A 15162-nucleotide genomic window follows, 5' to 3' on the forward strand; every position below is an offset into this window, starting at 1 on the left:
TAAGAGTATTGAAAAAGGGCTGTATCTCGGAGTAATGTTGAATATGAATGCTCTGGTTGTCATTCTTTATCAGTTTCTGCTTGCTCTTCTATGCACTTCTATTACACAATACATCTGTTTAAACATATTTTGGATTTCAATGTTCCAGGTTTAGAAGGGAGTAATGAGATGGGTCAGGGTAAATAACATCTGAGTTAAACAGAGAGGCCAGATAGACGGTCCAATTTGTCTGCCTGCCCTTGGGTAGCTAACGATCCTTTTCCTTCACTGTAATTGCTAAAGAGTTGGTCTCTGTATGGAGGGCAACTTGCATTCTGAAATATTGTGGATTGATGTCAATTTTGCAAGAGATTTTCATCCATCATTATAATCCCTGTGTTGGCTAATTCTAGAATTCTTGCAGTCATAACAACTTGCACAATAACTGAATCACATTCAAGCATATCTTTCAGTAACTTCCTGAATCAGTATTATTATCTGTAATTTATGTACAGTGTCTGATTAGCACTAATTAAGAATTATTTTTGATCATGCTGTTGACCCTTCTTTTCTGGATCTGACCATGATGAAACATGTGAAATTCATAAAAATCTAACAAATCTGACTGTATTTGAAATCTGGTGAAAATTTGCCTGCCCGGCTATTGCAGGTGGGAATTCTGCCAAATTCTGTTATAATCTGACTCGAGACGTCTTGTCTGGACCTGTGAGATTAATGTTTGCTCTCTATTGCCCTGTTTTAAGTAAGGGATAACGTTCTGCAAGAATACCCCTGTTGTCGAATAGCAACCGACAGAGAGAGATGCAGGACTTGGTGGTCTTGATCTCTCTGAAGGTAGCGACGTCAGCTGATTTTGAGCAAGAAGTGACCGGACTGGCAGTGATCAGAAACATAAATAATCAGCGTCCAAAAGTCTGCTGCCATTGGCAGTGGTTTGATACTGAAATCACAAGTCTGTTATTCATGAATACCAGATGTGTGAATGTTGGGGAGCCTCATTTATTTTTTTTTAAAGATTTTTTTGGGTGTCTTTTACGACTTTATTTGACAGGACAGTTTGAGAGGTGGACAGGAAGCGAATGGGGAGAGAAATTCGGAGGGGTTGGCACTCGTCAAATGACCCGGGCCGGGAATATAACCCAGGTCGGCCGCATGGCAGACGAGTGCCCTACCGGTTGGCCACGGCAGGGCCTGGGGAGCCTCATTCAAGTGAACTGCGCATTCTGCAGAATGAAAATGAGTCAATAAGTAAATAAACTCAATCTGACAACATGAGTGGCACTTTGATACTCATCCCTATCCTTCCCTTGTGCCGCTGGAGTCATGAATTCTTATTGTGTGTGGTCTTTTTTACTTTATTTATGATAGTACAGTGAAGATGGTGACAGGAAGTGAGTGGGGAGAGAGAGACGGGAGAAGGACTGGCAAAGGACCCGGGCTGGGAATCAAACCTGGGTCCCCGTTAGGCCCTGTTAAGGCCTGGAGTGATGAATTCTAATTATGTTTTTCTTGACTCTCTCATCTCAGGTGATCTACAACTCGTTTGGGGGAACGGCGAAAGGTCTGCATTTCAACAACCTCATCGTAGGCCTGGTGCTGTTGACAAGGGGACGGGATGAGGAGAAGACCAAGTGTAAGTCATTGGCCAAGAGATGCTGTGTGGTTACCATGACGATTCATGATGAAGTAGTGGTCAGACAGAGTGTGCGTGTGTGCGTGTGTGTGTGTGTGTGTGTGTGTGTGTGTGTGTGTGTGTGTGTGTGTGTGTGTGTGTGTGTGTGTGTGTGTGTGTGTGTGTGTGTGTGTGTGTGTGTGTGTGTGTGTGTTAGGGTGACCAGATGAGGTTTGCTGAAATTCGGGACACTTTTTTGCTTTTTTTTTTTTTTGGGGGGGGGGGGGGGGGGTCCTCGTGTCCTTTCCTGGACTGTCAAAAAATAAACAATAAATTGTGAGGATGCGCGCTGACAGAACGGTGTAAAACCAGAGAGGGTCTATTATGTTAGAATTAAAAGAATCTCTCTCTCTCTCGCTCTCTCTCTCTCTCTCTCTCTCTCTCTCTCTCTCTCTCTCTCTCTCTCTCTCTCTCTCTCTCTCTCTCTCTCTCTCTCTCTCTCTCATATCTCCGTTCCTCTCCTCCTGTCTCCTCCTGGGCCTCTGCAGACATCTTCAGCCTGTTCTCCAGTGAGTCTGGCAGCTATGCCACGCGGGAGGACATGGAGACCATGCTGCAGGCAGTGGATGGAGAGATCCCCACCTCCCTCCACAAGTGCTTCACCGAGGTCAGTCAGCCTTCTGTATCAGTGCATCAGGGCTCTAAATATACACCAGCCAACCAGCCAAATGCTGGTCAAAAATCAGTTTCGCTGGTAGAAAAGACCAGCGTAGCTACCACTTTGACCCATTAGTCGTGAGTGTGAGTGTGACTAGATTAACATCCACCTGCCTCCACAAGTGCTTCACTGAGGTCAGTCAGCCCAGGCACCCTTTACACCGCTCACTGACTCATGCTGTGTCAGTCTGCCTTTGGACCAAGGCTTTAAATTAGCACCAGCCAACCGGCCAAATGCTGGTCAAAAATCAGTTTCGCTGGTAGAAAAGACCAGCGTAGCTACCACTTTGACCCATTAGTCGTGAGTGTGAGTGTGACTAGATTAACATCCACCTGCCTCCACAAGTGCTTCACTGAGGTCAGTCAGCCCCAGGCACCCTTTACACTGATCGCTGACTCATGCACACATGCAGTAGGCCTACTCTGTGGCTGACAAAAAATTACATTACATTTAGGGCTGTGTGCAATATATCGAATTTCTGTATATCGTGATATCAATATTTCTGTCAAACAATATTTTTAAAAAAATGGTGAAAGTAAGTGGGTAAAATGGCAAAGAAAAGTGTATTTACTGTGATATTTTATTGTGTGTGGTGCAGGGTGAGAAGGTGAACTATAGCCCGATTTGGACGGGACTTTTATTACCTATGGACCCCTGGTAATTCGGAACAATTACAGAATGTCTGAGTTCTTAGTCCTGTGCGAATGTGCTATGTCCGCGTTTTGTGAGGTAATAATTCTGCCGCGAATTACCTACTGTATTTCAGCGAAACACAGACGTCCTGGGCTAATTTCACATAGGCGCACTGTCTGCACCCCCTTATAATGTCTGTGAATTGAGTAAATAACAGACGTTTATTTATCCCGTCCGAATGCGCCCTGAAAAATCACGGAGGTCCGGGGGTAATTGCGAATTACCAGGGGTCCATAGGTAATATTTATCCCGTCCGAATCGGGTGTTACCGCCAGGTTTAGTTTGGGTTTTTTTTCCCCTATCAATTCCTGTCTTGTTGGGGCCCTTAACTTATGAGAAGTTTAAGGGCTGGATCCTGCAGAATAAGGACGCCTTCACAGTAAAGTGTATTTTTGTTTTATTGTGTGTTTTTTGTTGTCCAGGGTGAGAAGGTGAACTATGAGAAGTTTAAGGGCTGGATCCTGCAGAATAAGGACGCCTTCACCTTCTCCCGATGGCTGCTCTCCAGCGGCGTCTGCGTCACCCTCACGGACGACAGTGACACGCCCACCTTCTACCAGACGCTGGCCGGAGTTACCCACTGTGAGTCACGCACACCAGTCTCAGCACAGCAATAGCGGTGTCTGTGGCTGTATCTGTGTGCGAATCATGTTATAGTGTGTGTGTGTGTGTGTGTGTGTGTGTGTGTGTGTGTGTGTGTGTTTGTGTGAGAATGTATGTTATAGTGTGTGTGTGTCTGTCTCTGTGTCTGTATCTGTGGCTGTGCTTGTATCTGTGTCTGTGTTTGTATCTGTGTGCGAATGTATCTTAGTGTGTGTGTGTGTGTGTGTGTGTGTGTGTGTGTGTGTGTGTGTGTGTGTGTGTGTGTGTGTGTGTGTGTGTGTGTGTGTGTGTGTGTGTGTGTGTGTGTGTGTGTGTGTGTGTGTGTGTGTGTGTGTGTGTGTGAATGTATGTTATAGTGTGTGTGTGTCTGTCTCTGTGTTTGTATCTGTGTGCGAATGTATCTTATAGTGTGTGTGTGTCTGTGTCTGTGTTTGTATCTGTGTTTGAAAGTATTTTATAGTGTGTGTGTGTGTGTGTGAGAGCGTAATTATGGTGAGTATGACAAAGCAGTATTGCAAAGCTCTGTAAATGAGGGAGAGAGACTGGCTAATGAGGTGTGTGTGTGTGTGTGTGTGTGTGTGTGTGTTTACTGTATGCGTCTGTCTGTCAATGGTGTCTGATGATGCTTTTTCTGGCAATCTTCCCCATTACTTTCCCCAAGTAAAAGTCTTAGAGCAACCACACAGACAGTAGATCTGGAACACCTTTGCTAGCACTCCCACAGGCAGTTTACAGTCAACAAAGTGAGACAGCCACACCGCTGCTGCGTCGCCCACTACATCACCACCGCCGACTCATTTTCCAGAGAAGGGAACTGTGTTTCCACAACACGCTCTGTTTACGCATCAGGCTTGTTGACGGGTAAACCACAACACTTCCCAGTACGCTACACTTGCCTACCACTGAAGCTCATCTCACAGGCTGGTTTGGCAGTACGCCCACCCCCAACCCCCCTCGGCATTTAAAGAGATTCAGAAACAGTGCTCCCCCTCACTTTGAACTTTTGTTTTTGTTTTTGTTTTTTGTCATGATTTAAGGTTTAAGCAAAAACCCAAAAAAGTTCAAAGTGATACTGTCCCATTTTTGGAAATAAGCTTATATCACACCTCTCCTTGACTTAAGTGATTGGGTTCTACCTTTCTCCTGTACTGTCAACCGTTCTCTGAGTACGGCAGAACAAAGTTGATCCCCAAGCTAACAGTTAGCATTGAGTCCAATGAGACCAGTTAGCCGCCAGCTGGTCTCATAGGACTCAATGTTAACTGCTAGCTTGGAGGTGAAATTTGTACTGCCATACCCAGAGAACAGTTGAAAGTACAGGAGGAAGGTAGAACCCAATCACTTAACTCAAGGAGAGGTGTAAAATAAGCTTATTTCCAAAAATGGGACAGTATCACTTTAAGCAATGTAAAGTAAAGCCATTCAGTCCATTTCAAGTGGTGGTATTTTGGCATTGCCTGGTTCCTTGTATGTTCATTGAAACTTAAAAAAATTGCCAGATCGATTCTGGAACTTGCCGGATCCATTCTGGACATCATCCTTCATCGAATTTACAGAGCATAGACGCATCAATTATCACCAGCTAACTCATATCAGTCTGATCGCCGTAGCAGAGTCTCTGCTGGGTGAAAAGTTTTATAAGTATTGTGGTAGCCATGGTGAAGACGTTTTTGTGATTTCTCAATGATGCAATCTTAATGCTTAGTGCCAGAAGTTGCAGGGTTGTATGAGATACAGTGGAGATGTTTTCACCCAATTGTTTGACAAACTAAAACCACAAAAAAACACAAACAAGTGTATTGTGTTTCTCTTTGACCAATCAGTGGAAGAGGCTGACATCATCGACCTGGAGAAACGCTATTGGCTGCTGAAGGCCCAGTCCAGGACCGGTCGCTTTGACCTGGAGACGTTTGTGCCGCTGGTCTCGCCGCCTATCCACACCTCCCTCAGCGAAGGTAACGCAAGCAGTGAACAACTGATAACGCTTCATCACAACACTTAGCGTACATACCTTATCTTACACTTTGTTGGTTTACGGTTTCAGTTTCGCTGTACACCACAGGTCAGACGTGTAACTATACTAGTATGTGGTTTGTAAATATTGCGTTGTAAACATCCTTGGAGAATTTGTTAAAGCAAGCCAAAGGCTTGATCCATTTAAAAAAAAATAGCAAGAGTTTTTAAATCCCACCCTTGTCAGTGCCCTTCCCTTGAGCAAGGCACCTAACCCCACTTTGCTCTAAGGCAGTGTTTCTCAACCTTTTTTTAGGCGAGGCACCCTTTCAGTTCATGAAAAATTTCAAGGCACCCCAAACCAACAAGACATAACATGGCATCGCATCCGATACCACACAAGCTTAGAAAAGTAACACATTTGGAGACGTCGCACGACCTACGTTCGAAGTTGCAGCTGACTGGGGCGACCTATATTTACTTTATTGTGCGAAAGTGGCAGATAAAAGATTCCACTGACTAGCATTAACTTATCAATTTAGACGAAAATGTATATTATATCATTAATTTATCAGCCACGTTTCCGCGGCACCCCTTCTCAACCCCTGTTGAGAAACATTGCTCTAAGGCCTGTGTAACCAATACCCTGTACCTCAAAAGCTGTAAGTTGCTTTGGATAAAAGTGTCTACTAAGTGTAATGGGTGCTGTGTTGCAATGTGTGCCTGACTGTGTGTTGTGTTGCAGGCCTGTTCCATGCGTTTGATGAGAACAGGGACAACCACATCGACTTCAAGGAGATCTCCTGTGGCCTCTCCGCCTGCTGTCGAGGCCCACGTGCAGAGAGACAGAAGTGTAAGTTCCAGCTCTGTTTGTTTATTTACATTTAGCCTGCATGTAGACTATGCAAAATGCTAATCATTATTTACCTAGCAAATTTTTAATTCGGAAGTTGACCAAAATGTTTAAATAAACAAACAAACACACCAACAAATTATTGACATAGAACATTAAGTGGACCAAAATGTTTAAATAAAAACAACAACAACAATACATTACTTATTAAAAGAAAGCACATTAACTGTAAAAAGTAAGGGTCCATACAGACATTGTAATGTGGTTTATTTTGTTGTCTTTTCCTGGTTGTGTGCGGCTGGTTAGTTTGCTTTAAGGTGTTTGATGTGGACCGTGACGGGGTGCTGTCTCCTGAGGAGATCAGGGAGATGGTCGCCGCCCTACTGGAGGTCTGGAGGGACAACCGCACCGACTCCATCCCAGTAAGAACACTATACACAACATACACATATCCAGTAGCCTGGGATACCAGACTAAATGTGAGATTTAAAGTGTAATTTAGTCTGGCCCCCAATGAATGAATGACACATCGAGAGATTGTTGATGGAAACAACCAGTTGTTTCCCCTTTTCAAACTGTGTCTGTGCCTTTTGGCCAACTATTTCTCATCACTCCCTCAAAACCCTGTCCGCTTTGCATTTCAAGACTCAAATCAAATCAAAACAAGTCTCCTGCGTTGTGATTGGTCCGCCAGTTTCAGGGCCTGGGGCATTGTCCGAGGCTAGACCCACTCGCAGGCAAAAATGATTTTGGCCGCTGGCTGGTGGGGCTAGTTTACTAGGCTATATATCCAGTGCATATCCATATCCAGGGCTCTAAATGAACACCGGCTCACCGGCTGCATCCCAGTAAGTAGAGTAGAGTAGGGCTGCACAATTAATTGAAATCAATCGAAATTGATTTAAAGGCGCACTGTGTAAGATTGTGGCCAGAATACGTATTGCAGCGATGCTTCTCATTACAACTGTGATTGCCCATTGCCACATTTGATCATTCCATGAATATTTATTAAAGGGGTATGCCACTACGTCACTATTTTGGGGCTTAATACAGTTAAAATCATTGGCTGGGGTTTATAAAGGTGGTAAAGTGTCTTATTTTTCATGTTAAGCGTTGTCTTGCTTTAAGACAAGTTAAAAGAGGGAGTATGTAGCTAAGCCAGTGAAAGTCAATGGATCACTGTAGCATGTGCATACCCCTTTAAGTAATAATTTACTAGTATGACCAAATTCCTACCTATCTCGGCTAACAAATATTCTGCGGGAAATTCTGCATGTACACACACATATATGAGAACCCCACCCCAGTAAGAACATGTGCAATACATGCACAAATATACACGCATTGGATGCATACATACTATATGACACCATCTCAGTTAAGACTTGTGCTGAATTGCCTTTTTGATCGATACCTTTTTGCAGGAGCTGAACCTCAGTGTGACCGACATCGTGGAGAACATTTTGCAGACGCACGACACAACAAAAGTATGGATCAATTGCATTGTCACCTGGTTCTGTGTTCAGTTGTACTTAAGTCAACAGTATTTTTTTCTATGTTTGTTCAGGCTTGCACACTGAACGTGCTCTTTAGTGTTTTGATAAGACTGTAATGCCTAGTTGCCGTGTTGTAATGTCTGGCCAGGGCCTTGTACATGTGTAATTGGGAGTTTTAAACGTGGTTGTATGGGCAGCCGTGCCCTAATGGTTCAGGAGATGGGCTTTAGATCAAAGGGTTGTGGGTTCGAATCTCACCCTTCCACTCCCTACCACACTCCATGGCTGAGGTGCCCTTGAGCAAGGCAGCTAGCCACACACTGCTCCAGGGGCTGTAACCAATAACCTGCAAATCCGCTATACATCTGTGAGTCGCTTTGGATATAAGCGTCAGCTAAGTGTAATGTAATGTAATGTGTAGTGTAGTGTAGTGTAATGTAATTTAGTGTAATATAATGTAATGTAATGTAATTTTGTGTAATATAATGTGCTGTACTGTACTGTGATGTACTGTACTGTGATGTACTGTACTGTAATATAATGTAAATGGAATGTGTTAATGTAATGTAATGTGTTAATGTAATGTATCAATGTACTGTAGTTTAATGTTTTGTGTTGTGTTGTGTTGCCATGGTTTTGCTGAGCAGCAGGGCCATCTGACTCTGGAGGACTATCAGATCTGGAGTGTGCAGAGTGCCTTAGCCGACGAGTTCCTCAACCTGCTGTTTCAGGTACCGAGACACACACGCACACACACACACACACACACAGACACAGACACAGACACAGACACAGACACGCACACACACAGACACAGACACAGACACAGACACAGACACACAGACACACAGACACTCACACACACACAGACACACAGACACAGATACAGACACAGACACACAGACACAGACACACAGACACACAGACACACAGACATACACACACACAGACACAGACACACAGACACACAGACACACAGACACACAGACACACAGACACACTGACACACAGACACACAGACACACTGACACACTGACACACAGACACACACACAGACACACACACAGACACACAGACACACAGACACACACATACAGAACATTTTCGCAACTCCACGACTGCTCTATAGCCCCCCCCCCCCCCCCCCATCATCACTGTTCTAAGCTGCTCTATTGTGCCTTCAGGTGTGCCACATAGTCCTGGGGCTGAGGCCGGCTACACCCGAGGAAGAAGGACAGATCATCAGGTGAGGACCCTACCCTATGTGTGTGTGTACAGTGTGGTGTATCTTAATGTGGTACATTAAGGGTTAATGTTTTACGCAGGTTACGTTTACATTAAGTACAGTAGCCAATAGGATTATGTGTGTGTGGTCACATGATGCTGCGTCTTACGTCTGCTAGTTAGCTCAATAAAGTACCTGTAATGTAAAGACACAGTTTATCCGCGCTCGAGTTATTATTCTTAAAATAGAATATCCGACATACAGTACACTCAATAACACACGCACACAGACTCACATTATTTAATATACACTGTGTTAACTGTGCTGTGCGTTACTGTGTTGTGGTTTGGCTATGGGCTCTGTAAAGTAGAGTCTGGTACTTTTACTAATCCTGAGGGAAATGAAGGTGTCTGGCACCTTACATAAATACACAAATGCAAAACGTATACAAAGACATAATACACGTTATTGCACATTGCGGTAAACATGTCCTTTGCTGGCACAGCCGAAGCTCTAACGACTGGGCCCTCGACTGCTAGATCTACCATCTTGTTTCCGGTCATCTCCCTCTGTCCTGTCTAAAAAATAATCAAATCAAATCCCCCTCCCCCCCAAAAAACCAAAAACTTGTCTTGTGCTTGCCGCAGGGGCTGGCTGGAGAGGGAGAGTCGTCACGGACTGCAGCCGGGAGACTACTGGTTCCTCATCGCCGCCCAGTGGTGGCAGCTCTGGAGGGAATACGTCAAATATGTAAGAGACACACACACACACACACACACACACACACACACACACACACACACACACACACACACACACAGTGGTGGCAGCTCTGGAGGGAATACGTCAAATATGTGAGTCACATAAAAACACCTGTTTGTCAGGGTACACTCATGCACACACCTGTTTGTCAGGGCACACTCATGATGTTGGGAAGGGGATGGATGGGAAGTATCTTAAAGCTCATAAGGGTTGGAGCAGGCGTCACCCATCAGTTTTTCTCTTCCTTTTTAAGGGTGCTGACCAAAATATTGTAAAAATGAAAAAAGGTCGCACCATGCATAGGTTTCTTTATTACACAGACGCGTTTCGGCGTTCTGCCTTCCTCAGTGTGGGAAGTATCTTTAGCCATAACAGTGGGCATTTCTCAAAGTGAAGTGTCCTAGCCTCGATAGGACGAGTAACGTACATTTTCCACAGATTTCACCAAGAAAGTATCCATTAGTAATAATTACACTTCGAACTAGTTATTGAAAGAAATGGGCAATACTTGTCTTGGCAAGGCTAGGACACTTCACTTTGAGAAGGACCCACTGACTCGAGGTGTAATTTTTGAAAGTTAATTCTTTCAGTGGTGGAATTTGCCTCAGGACCATGCAACCACAGCTGTGTGTGTGTGTGTGTGTGTGTGTGTGTGTGTGTGTGTGTGCGCGTGTGTGCCCGTGCCCGTGCGTGTGTGTGTGTGTGTGTGTGCCCGTGTGTGTGTGTACCCGTGTGTGTGTGTGCCCGTGTGTGTGTGTGCCCGTGTGTGTGTGCGCCCGTGTGTGTGCCGTGTGTGTGTGTGTGCCCGTGTGTGCCTGTTTGTGTCCCCGTGTGTGTGTGTGTGCCTGTGTGTGTGCCCGTGTGTGTGTGTGTGCCTGTGTGTGTGCCCGTGTGTGTGTGTGCCTGTGTGCGTGCATGTGCCCGTGTGTGTGTGTGTGTGTGTGTGTGTGTGTGTGCGCGTGTGCATGCGCGTGTGCGTGTGTGCGTGCGTGCGTTTAGTTGTGTTATGCATATCTGTGCTTAAGTACAGTATTTGCATATTCATTATTGTGTGTGTTTGGTCTTCCAGGACAGTAAAGCGATTGTGATGGAGCAGCCGTCGGTGTTCGGGATGGGCCGGAGTCCCGTGGGGTCGGGGCCGGCAGGCGGGGGCTTGGCTCGCACCCCCGACACCTCGGAAGGGGGCATGGTCAACTCCCACTCCTCGGACGAGAAGTTCTCATCAGACAACATCTCCAGCGCCTCGGAAGCCTCGGAAACCACCAGCGGGAGTGAGTGCAACACACGCACATACACACACGCACGCACATACACACACACACACACACACACACACACGCGGGCACACACACACGCGCGCACTCACATACACACGCACACATGCATACATATACACATACACATACACACACATACACACATTTGTCAGGTGGTAGTGAATAAAACACACACGCACACACACACACGCACACACACACACACACACACGCACACACACACACACACGCACATATACACATATACACACACGTACACACATTTGTCAGGTCGTAGTGAGTACAACACGCACACCCGCACACACATACACGCACACACACGCACACACACACACACACACACACACACACACACACACACATACAGACACACACATACAGACACACACACACACATTTGTCAGGTCACACTCAATGCCATGACGTTGGCGAGGAGAGTGAGTATGACACATAAACACCATACATTGAAGGACATCAGCTCACCTAGTTGTCACTTTTAACCTAAAATACTCTTCATCAAGACAGCTATTTTGACGAACAAAGCCCACAAAACTAGAAATTAATGTCTAGCAGCATATCCATATATACATTCACTAACACACACTAAGACACCATTATTTAAATGTATGTTTCAGTAGTCTTATCAAGGTCATTATTATAAATGACAACCTTCTTATTGTGTTACATTTGGCATCTATTCATGTTTGTAGTTCTGCATTTCAAAAACAGAAATTAATTAATTAATTAATAGTTAGCATATCCACATACATACTGTAACACACAAAAAAACCCACCATTATTTAAATGTATGTTTCAGTAGTCTTATCAAGGTCATTATATGACAACCTGTTACATTTCCCATCTATGAACGTGCCGTTCTGCACGTTGCCTTCTTCTTACTCATGTTGACATCCGTCCGTCCTCCTCCTCCTCTTAGGCCTCCTGCCCTCCAGCTCCACGGCGACGGACATCTGTTTCCCGCGCCAGGCGGACACCTCGGACACGGACAGCCAGAGCTTCCTGGGTGCTGATGGGAGCGCGACCACACAGAGGCCCGGCGCCATCGACAACCAGACACTCGTTACCTCAGAGCCCCTCAAGGTACATGAGCACTGACACCGGCTTCGTTTACATGACACATTTACTTCAGAATGAACTCATTTTCAGAATGAACTCAATTTCCGAATAAAACATGTGCTTGTGTACAGTCACGCACATGTCATGTACCGCAATTACATTCAATTTAAATATGTAGGACCACAATAAATCACATCACAGCAGCAGTTATGTGTAAGTGGCCTCGTTTACATGGTGCTTTTAATTCCAAATAAACAATTCAGAATGAAATGGTTCCTTCAGGTTTACATTGCACTGTCATTTAATTCTGAATTGTGAGCTGTTTACGTGATGTTTTCAAAGCGAAATTCAGTTTTATTGAATTCCGATATGTGAAGAAATGTTTGAGATACTGTTGAAGTCAAATATCTACACATCACAAATATTTATCTCTAAAAGTAAAGTAAACATATTTATCGTGTTTTTGACAACAACAACTCAGTTTCATCAGTGTCATCATCATCTCATCGTGCCTGGTGTAATCTCCTGACCTCTTTCTTACACTCTCCCCCTGTTCTGTCTGCCTGTCTGTCTGTCTCTCTGTCTCTCTGTCTGTCCCGATCTTCTGTCTGTCTGTCTGTCTGTCTGTCTGTCCCGATCTTCTATCTGTCTGTCTGTCTGCCTGTCTCTCCTCCTGTTCTGCCTGCCTGTCTGTCTGTCTGTCTGTTGTCTCCAGGCTCCCACGCTGACAATGGAAGGTGGGCTACTGAGGCGCTCCCCCACCCTGTCGCTGGGCCGGGACTTCGAGGTGGTGCCGGAGCCCGTGTGGAGGGCACTGTACCACTGGTATGGGGCCAACATCAGCCTACCTCGACCGGTACGTCATCAAACACCTCCCCCCTCTCACCATCTCAACGAGGCTCAATATCATCAGTTGGATTAAAGATAGCGATACTGTATGCAGCTTGGGTTTGGTTTTCTGATGAGGCCGTGCTGTGGTGCAGGATGAATTGGAAATTGTCAGTATGCCAAGATTTGGTACAAGCTAACATGTTCTACCAAAGCATGCTGCTCTCTCCCCTACACACATGCATCATTAAAAATGTAAACCAAAAGCTTTGATTTTTATTGTACACTATACTCTTGCTTTCCCTCCCTCTCTCTCTTTCCATTCATCTTGTATAGAGTGTAGTGGAAAGTGCGCACATCCAGCAAAAAAAGCATCAGCAGGTGCCAAATCAAAAAACTGTCACATGTAAGTGCGGGAAAGGATCTGCACACTGCTTACAAAAGACTTAATTTATTGGGAGCAACGTTTCGATCATAGATCTTCTTCAGGCATCTTCATTCATCTTGCTTATCCACCACGGACTCCTCTTCACTCTCCTGTGTGTGTCCCTTTGTCCTCGGTCAATACAACATGTATTGGTAACACTTTATTTTAGGGATACATCTATTAAGTGAAGATTTTCTTGCACACCTCCTTGGTCAGGTGCGTAGGAGTGGAACCCCAAAGTCACCAACGTTAGATCAAAGAAAGCTCCCGCACACTGTTCACATTTGCATGGTTTAATGCAACGTTTCGGTCTACTGACCTTCTTCAAGCAATTCAAACCAATTTGAATTGCTTGAAGAAGGTCAGTAGACCGAAACGTTGCATTAAACCATGCAAATGTGAACAGTGTGCGGGAGCTTTCTTTGATCTAGGGATACATCTATTAGCACTAATACATACAATGTGCACATTGTGTCATTACATATACAATGTGCACAATGTGTCATTAAAAATGTAAACCAAAAGCCTGATTTTTATTGTACACTATACTCTTGCTTTCACTCCCTCTCTCTCTCTTTCCATTCATCTTGTATATCCACCACTGACTCCTCTTCACTGTCCTGTGTGTGTGTCCTCTGTCCTCGGTCCCCTGGTGTTGCAGGTGATCAGGCAGGTGAATGTGGAGCGGGCCGAGCTGGAGTTCTTCCCCAGGCACCTGCTCTTCCTCCGGCAGCAGCCGCCGCCACGCACCCCCCAGGCCAACGGATGGGCCAACATAGGTACAATACAATACAATACAATACAATACAATTACAATACAATACAATACACGTCCCTTCGATCTGCCGACAAAAGTCTCCTCCACGTTCCCTGGTCCCGCCTCGAAACCAGGGGGGACCGTGCATTTGCTGTGGCAGCTCCTCGTCTTTCGAATACTTTGCCCCCTGACATCAGAGCTGCTCCTACAACCACTACTTTTAAATCCAGACTTAAAACTCATTTCTACATATTGGCTTTTGCTCTCTAGTTTCATCTTTTTTTTCTGTTTTTTTCCCCTTATTTTTATTTACTTATTTTTCTTTATCCATGTAATTTTATATTATTCAATGTGGAAGGCCTTTTGTATCTTATGTGTTTTATTCTTACTGCTGACTTTGTCTTGTTTTTAATCAAATTCTTAGTATTGCTTAATTTTAGTATTTTAGTCTGACACTGTACAGCACTTTGGTCAGTTCCTGCTGTTTAAATGTGCTTTATAAATTAAACTTACTTACTTACGTACTTACAATACAATACAATACAATACAATGCAGTACAATACAATACAACATGTGCTCAAAGTAAGGTCCCTGTGCACAACCACTGTCCAGGTGCTGGTGATGTGCAGTAAGAGTAATCCAAGTAAATGAAGGATGAATCACCGCACACATCTTTGCTGGTAGTTTATTTGGTGAACAACACGTTTCGCTGTTGCTTCATCAGGTTCAGTCTCGAAACGTGTTGTTCACCAAATAAACTACCCGCAAAGATACCAGTATGCAGTGATTCATCCTTCATTTACTTACAATACAACATGTATTTACTATATAGCACAGTATCGCAACAATGAAGTTGGCTCAAAGCGCTTTCCAAATGCAC

General features: G+C 44.7%; 1 protein-coding gene across 1 annotated transcript in view; it reads left to right on the forward strand.

Moving 5' to 3' along the window:
• LOC134452530 (ubiquitin carboxyl-terminal hydrolase 32-like) overlaps positions 1–15162 on the forward strand; it is a 40981-nt gene that overhangs the window by 4406 nt on the left and 21413 nt on the right. The window contains exons 3-16 of the mRNA XM_063202974.1: positions 1528–1633; positions 2161–2279; positions 3446–3605; positions 5450–5581; positions 6325–6432; positions 6739–6854; positions 7857–7919; positions 8576–8659; positions 9113–9174; positions 9801–9903; positions 10985–11186; positions 12130–12293; positions 12985–13125; positions 14186–14303. Coding sequence (XP_063059044.1) covers positions 1528–1633; positions 2161–2279; positions 3446–3605; positions 5450–5581; positions 6325–6432; positions 6739–6854; positions 7857–7919; positions 8576–8659; positions 9113–9174; positions 9801–9903; positions 10985–11186; positions 12130–12293; positions 12985–13125; positions 14186–14303 — 1678 coding nt within the window. The remainder of the gene's footprint in view (positions 1–1527; positions 1634–2160; positions 2280–3445; positions 3606–5449; positions 5582–6324; positions 6433–6738; positions 6855–7856; positions 7920–8575; positions 8660–9112; positions 9175–9800; positions 9904–10984; positions 11187–12129; positions 12294–12984; positions 13126–14185; positions 14304–15162) is intronic.

The sequence above is a fragment of the Engraulis encrasicolus genome, chromosome 7 (assembly GCF_034702125.1).
Source record: "Engraulis encrasicolus isolate BLACKSEA-1 chromosome 7, IST_EnEncr_1.0, whole genome shotgun sequence".
NCBI lineage: Eukaryota > Metazoa > Chordata > Actinopteri > Clupeiformes > Engraulidae > Engraulis > Engraulis encrasicolus.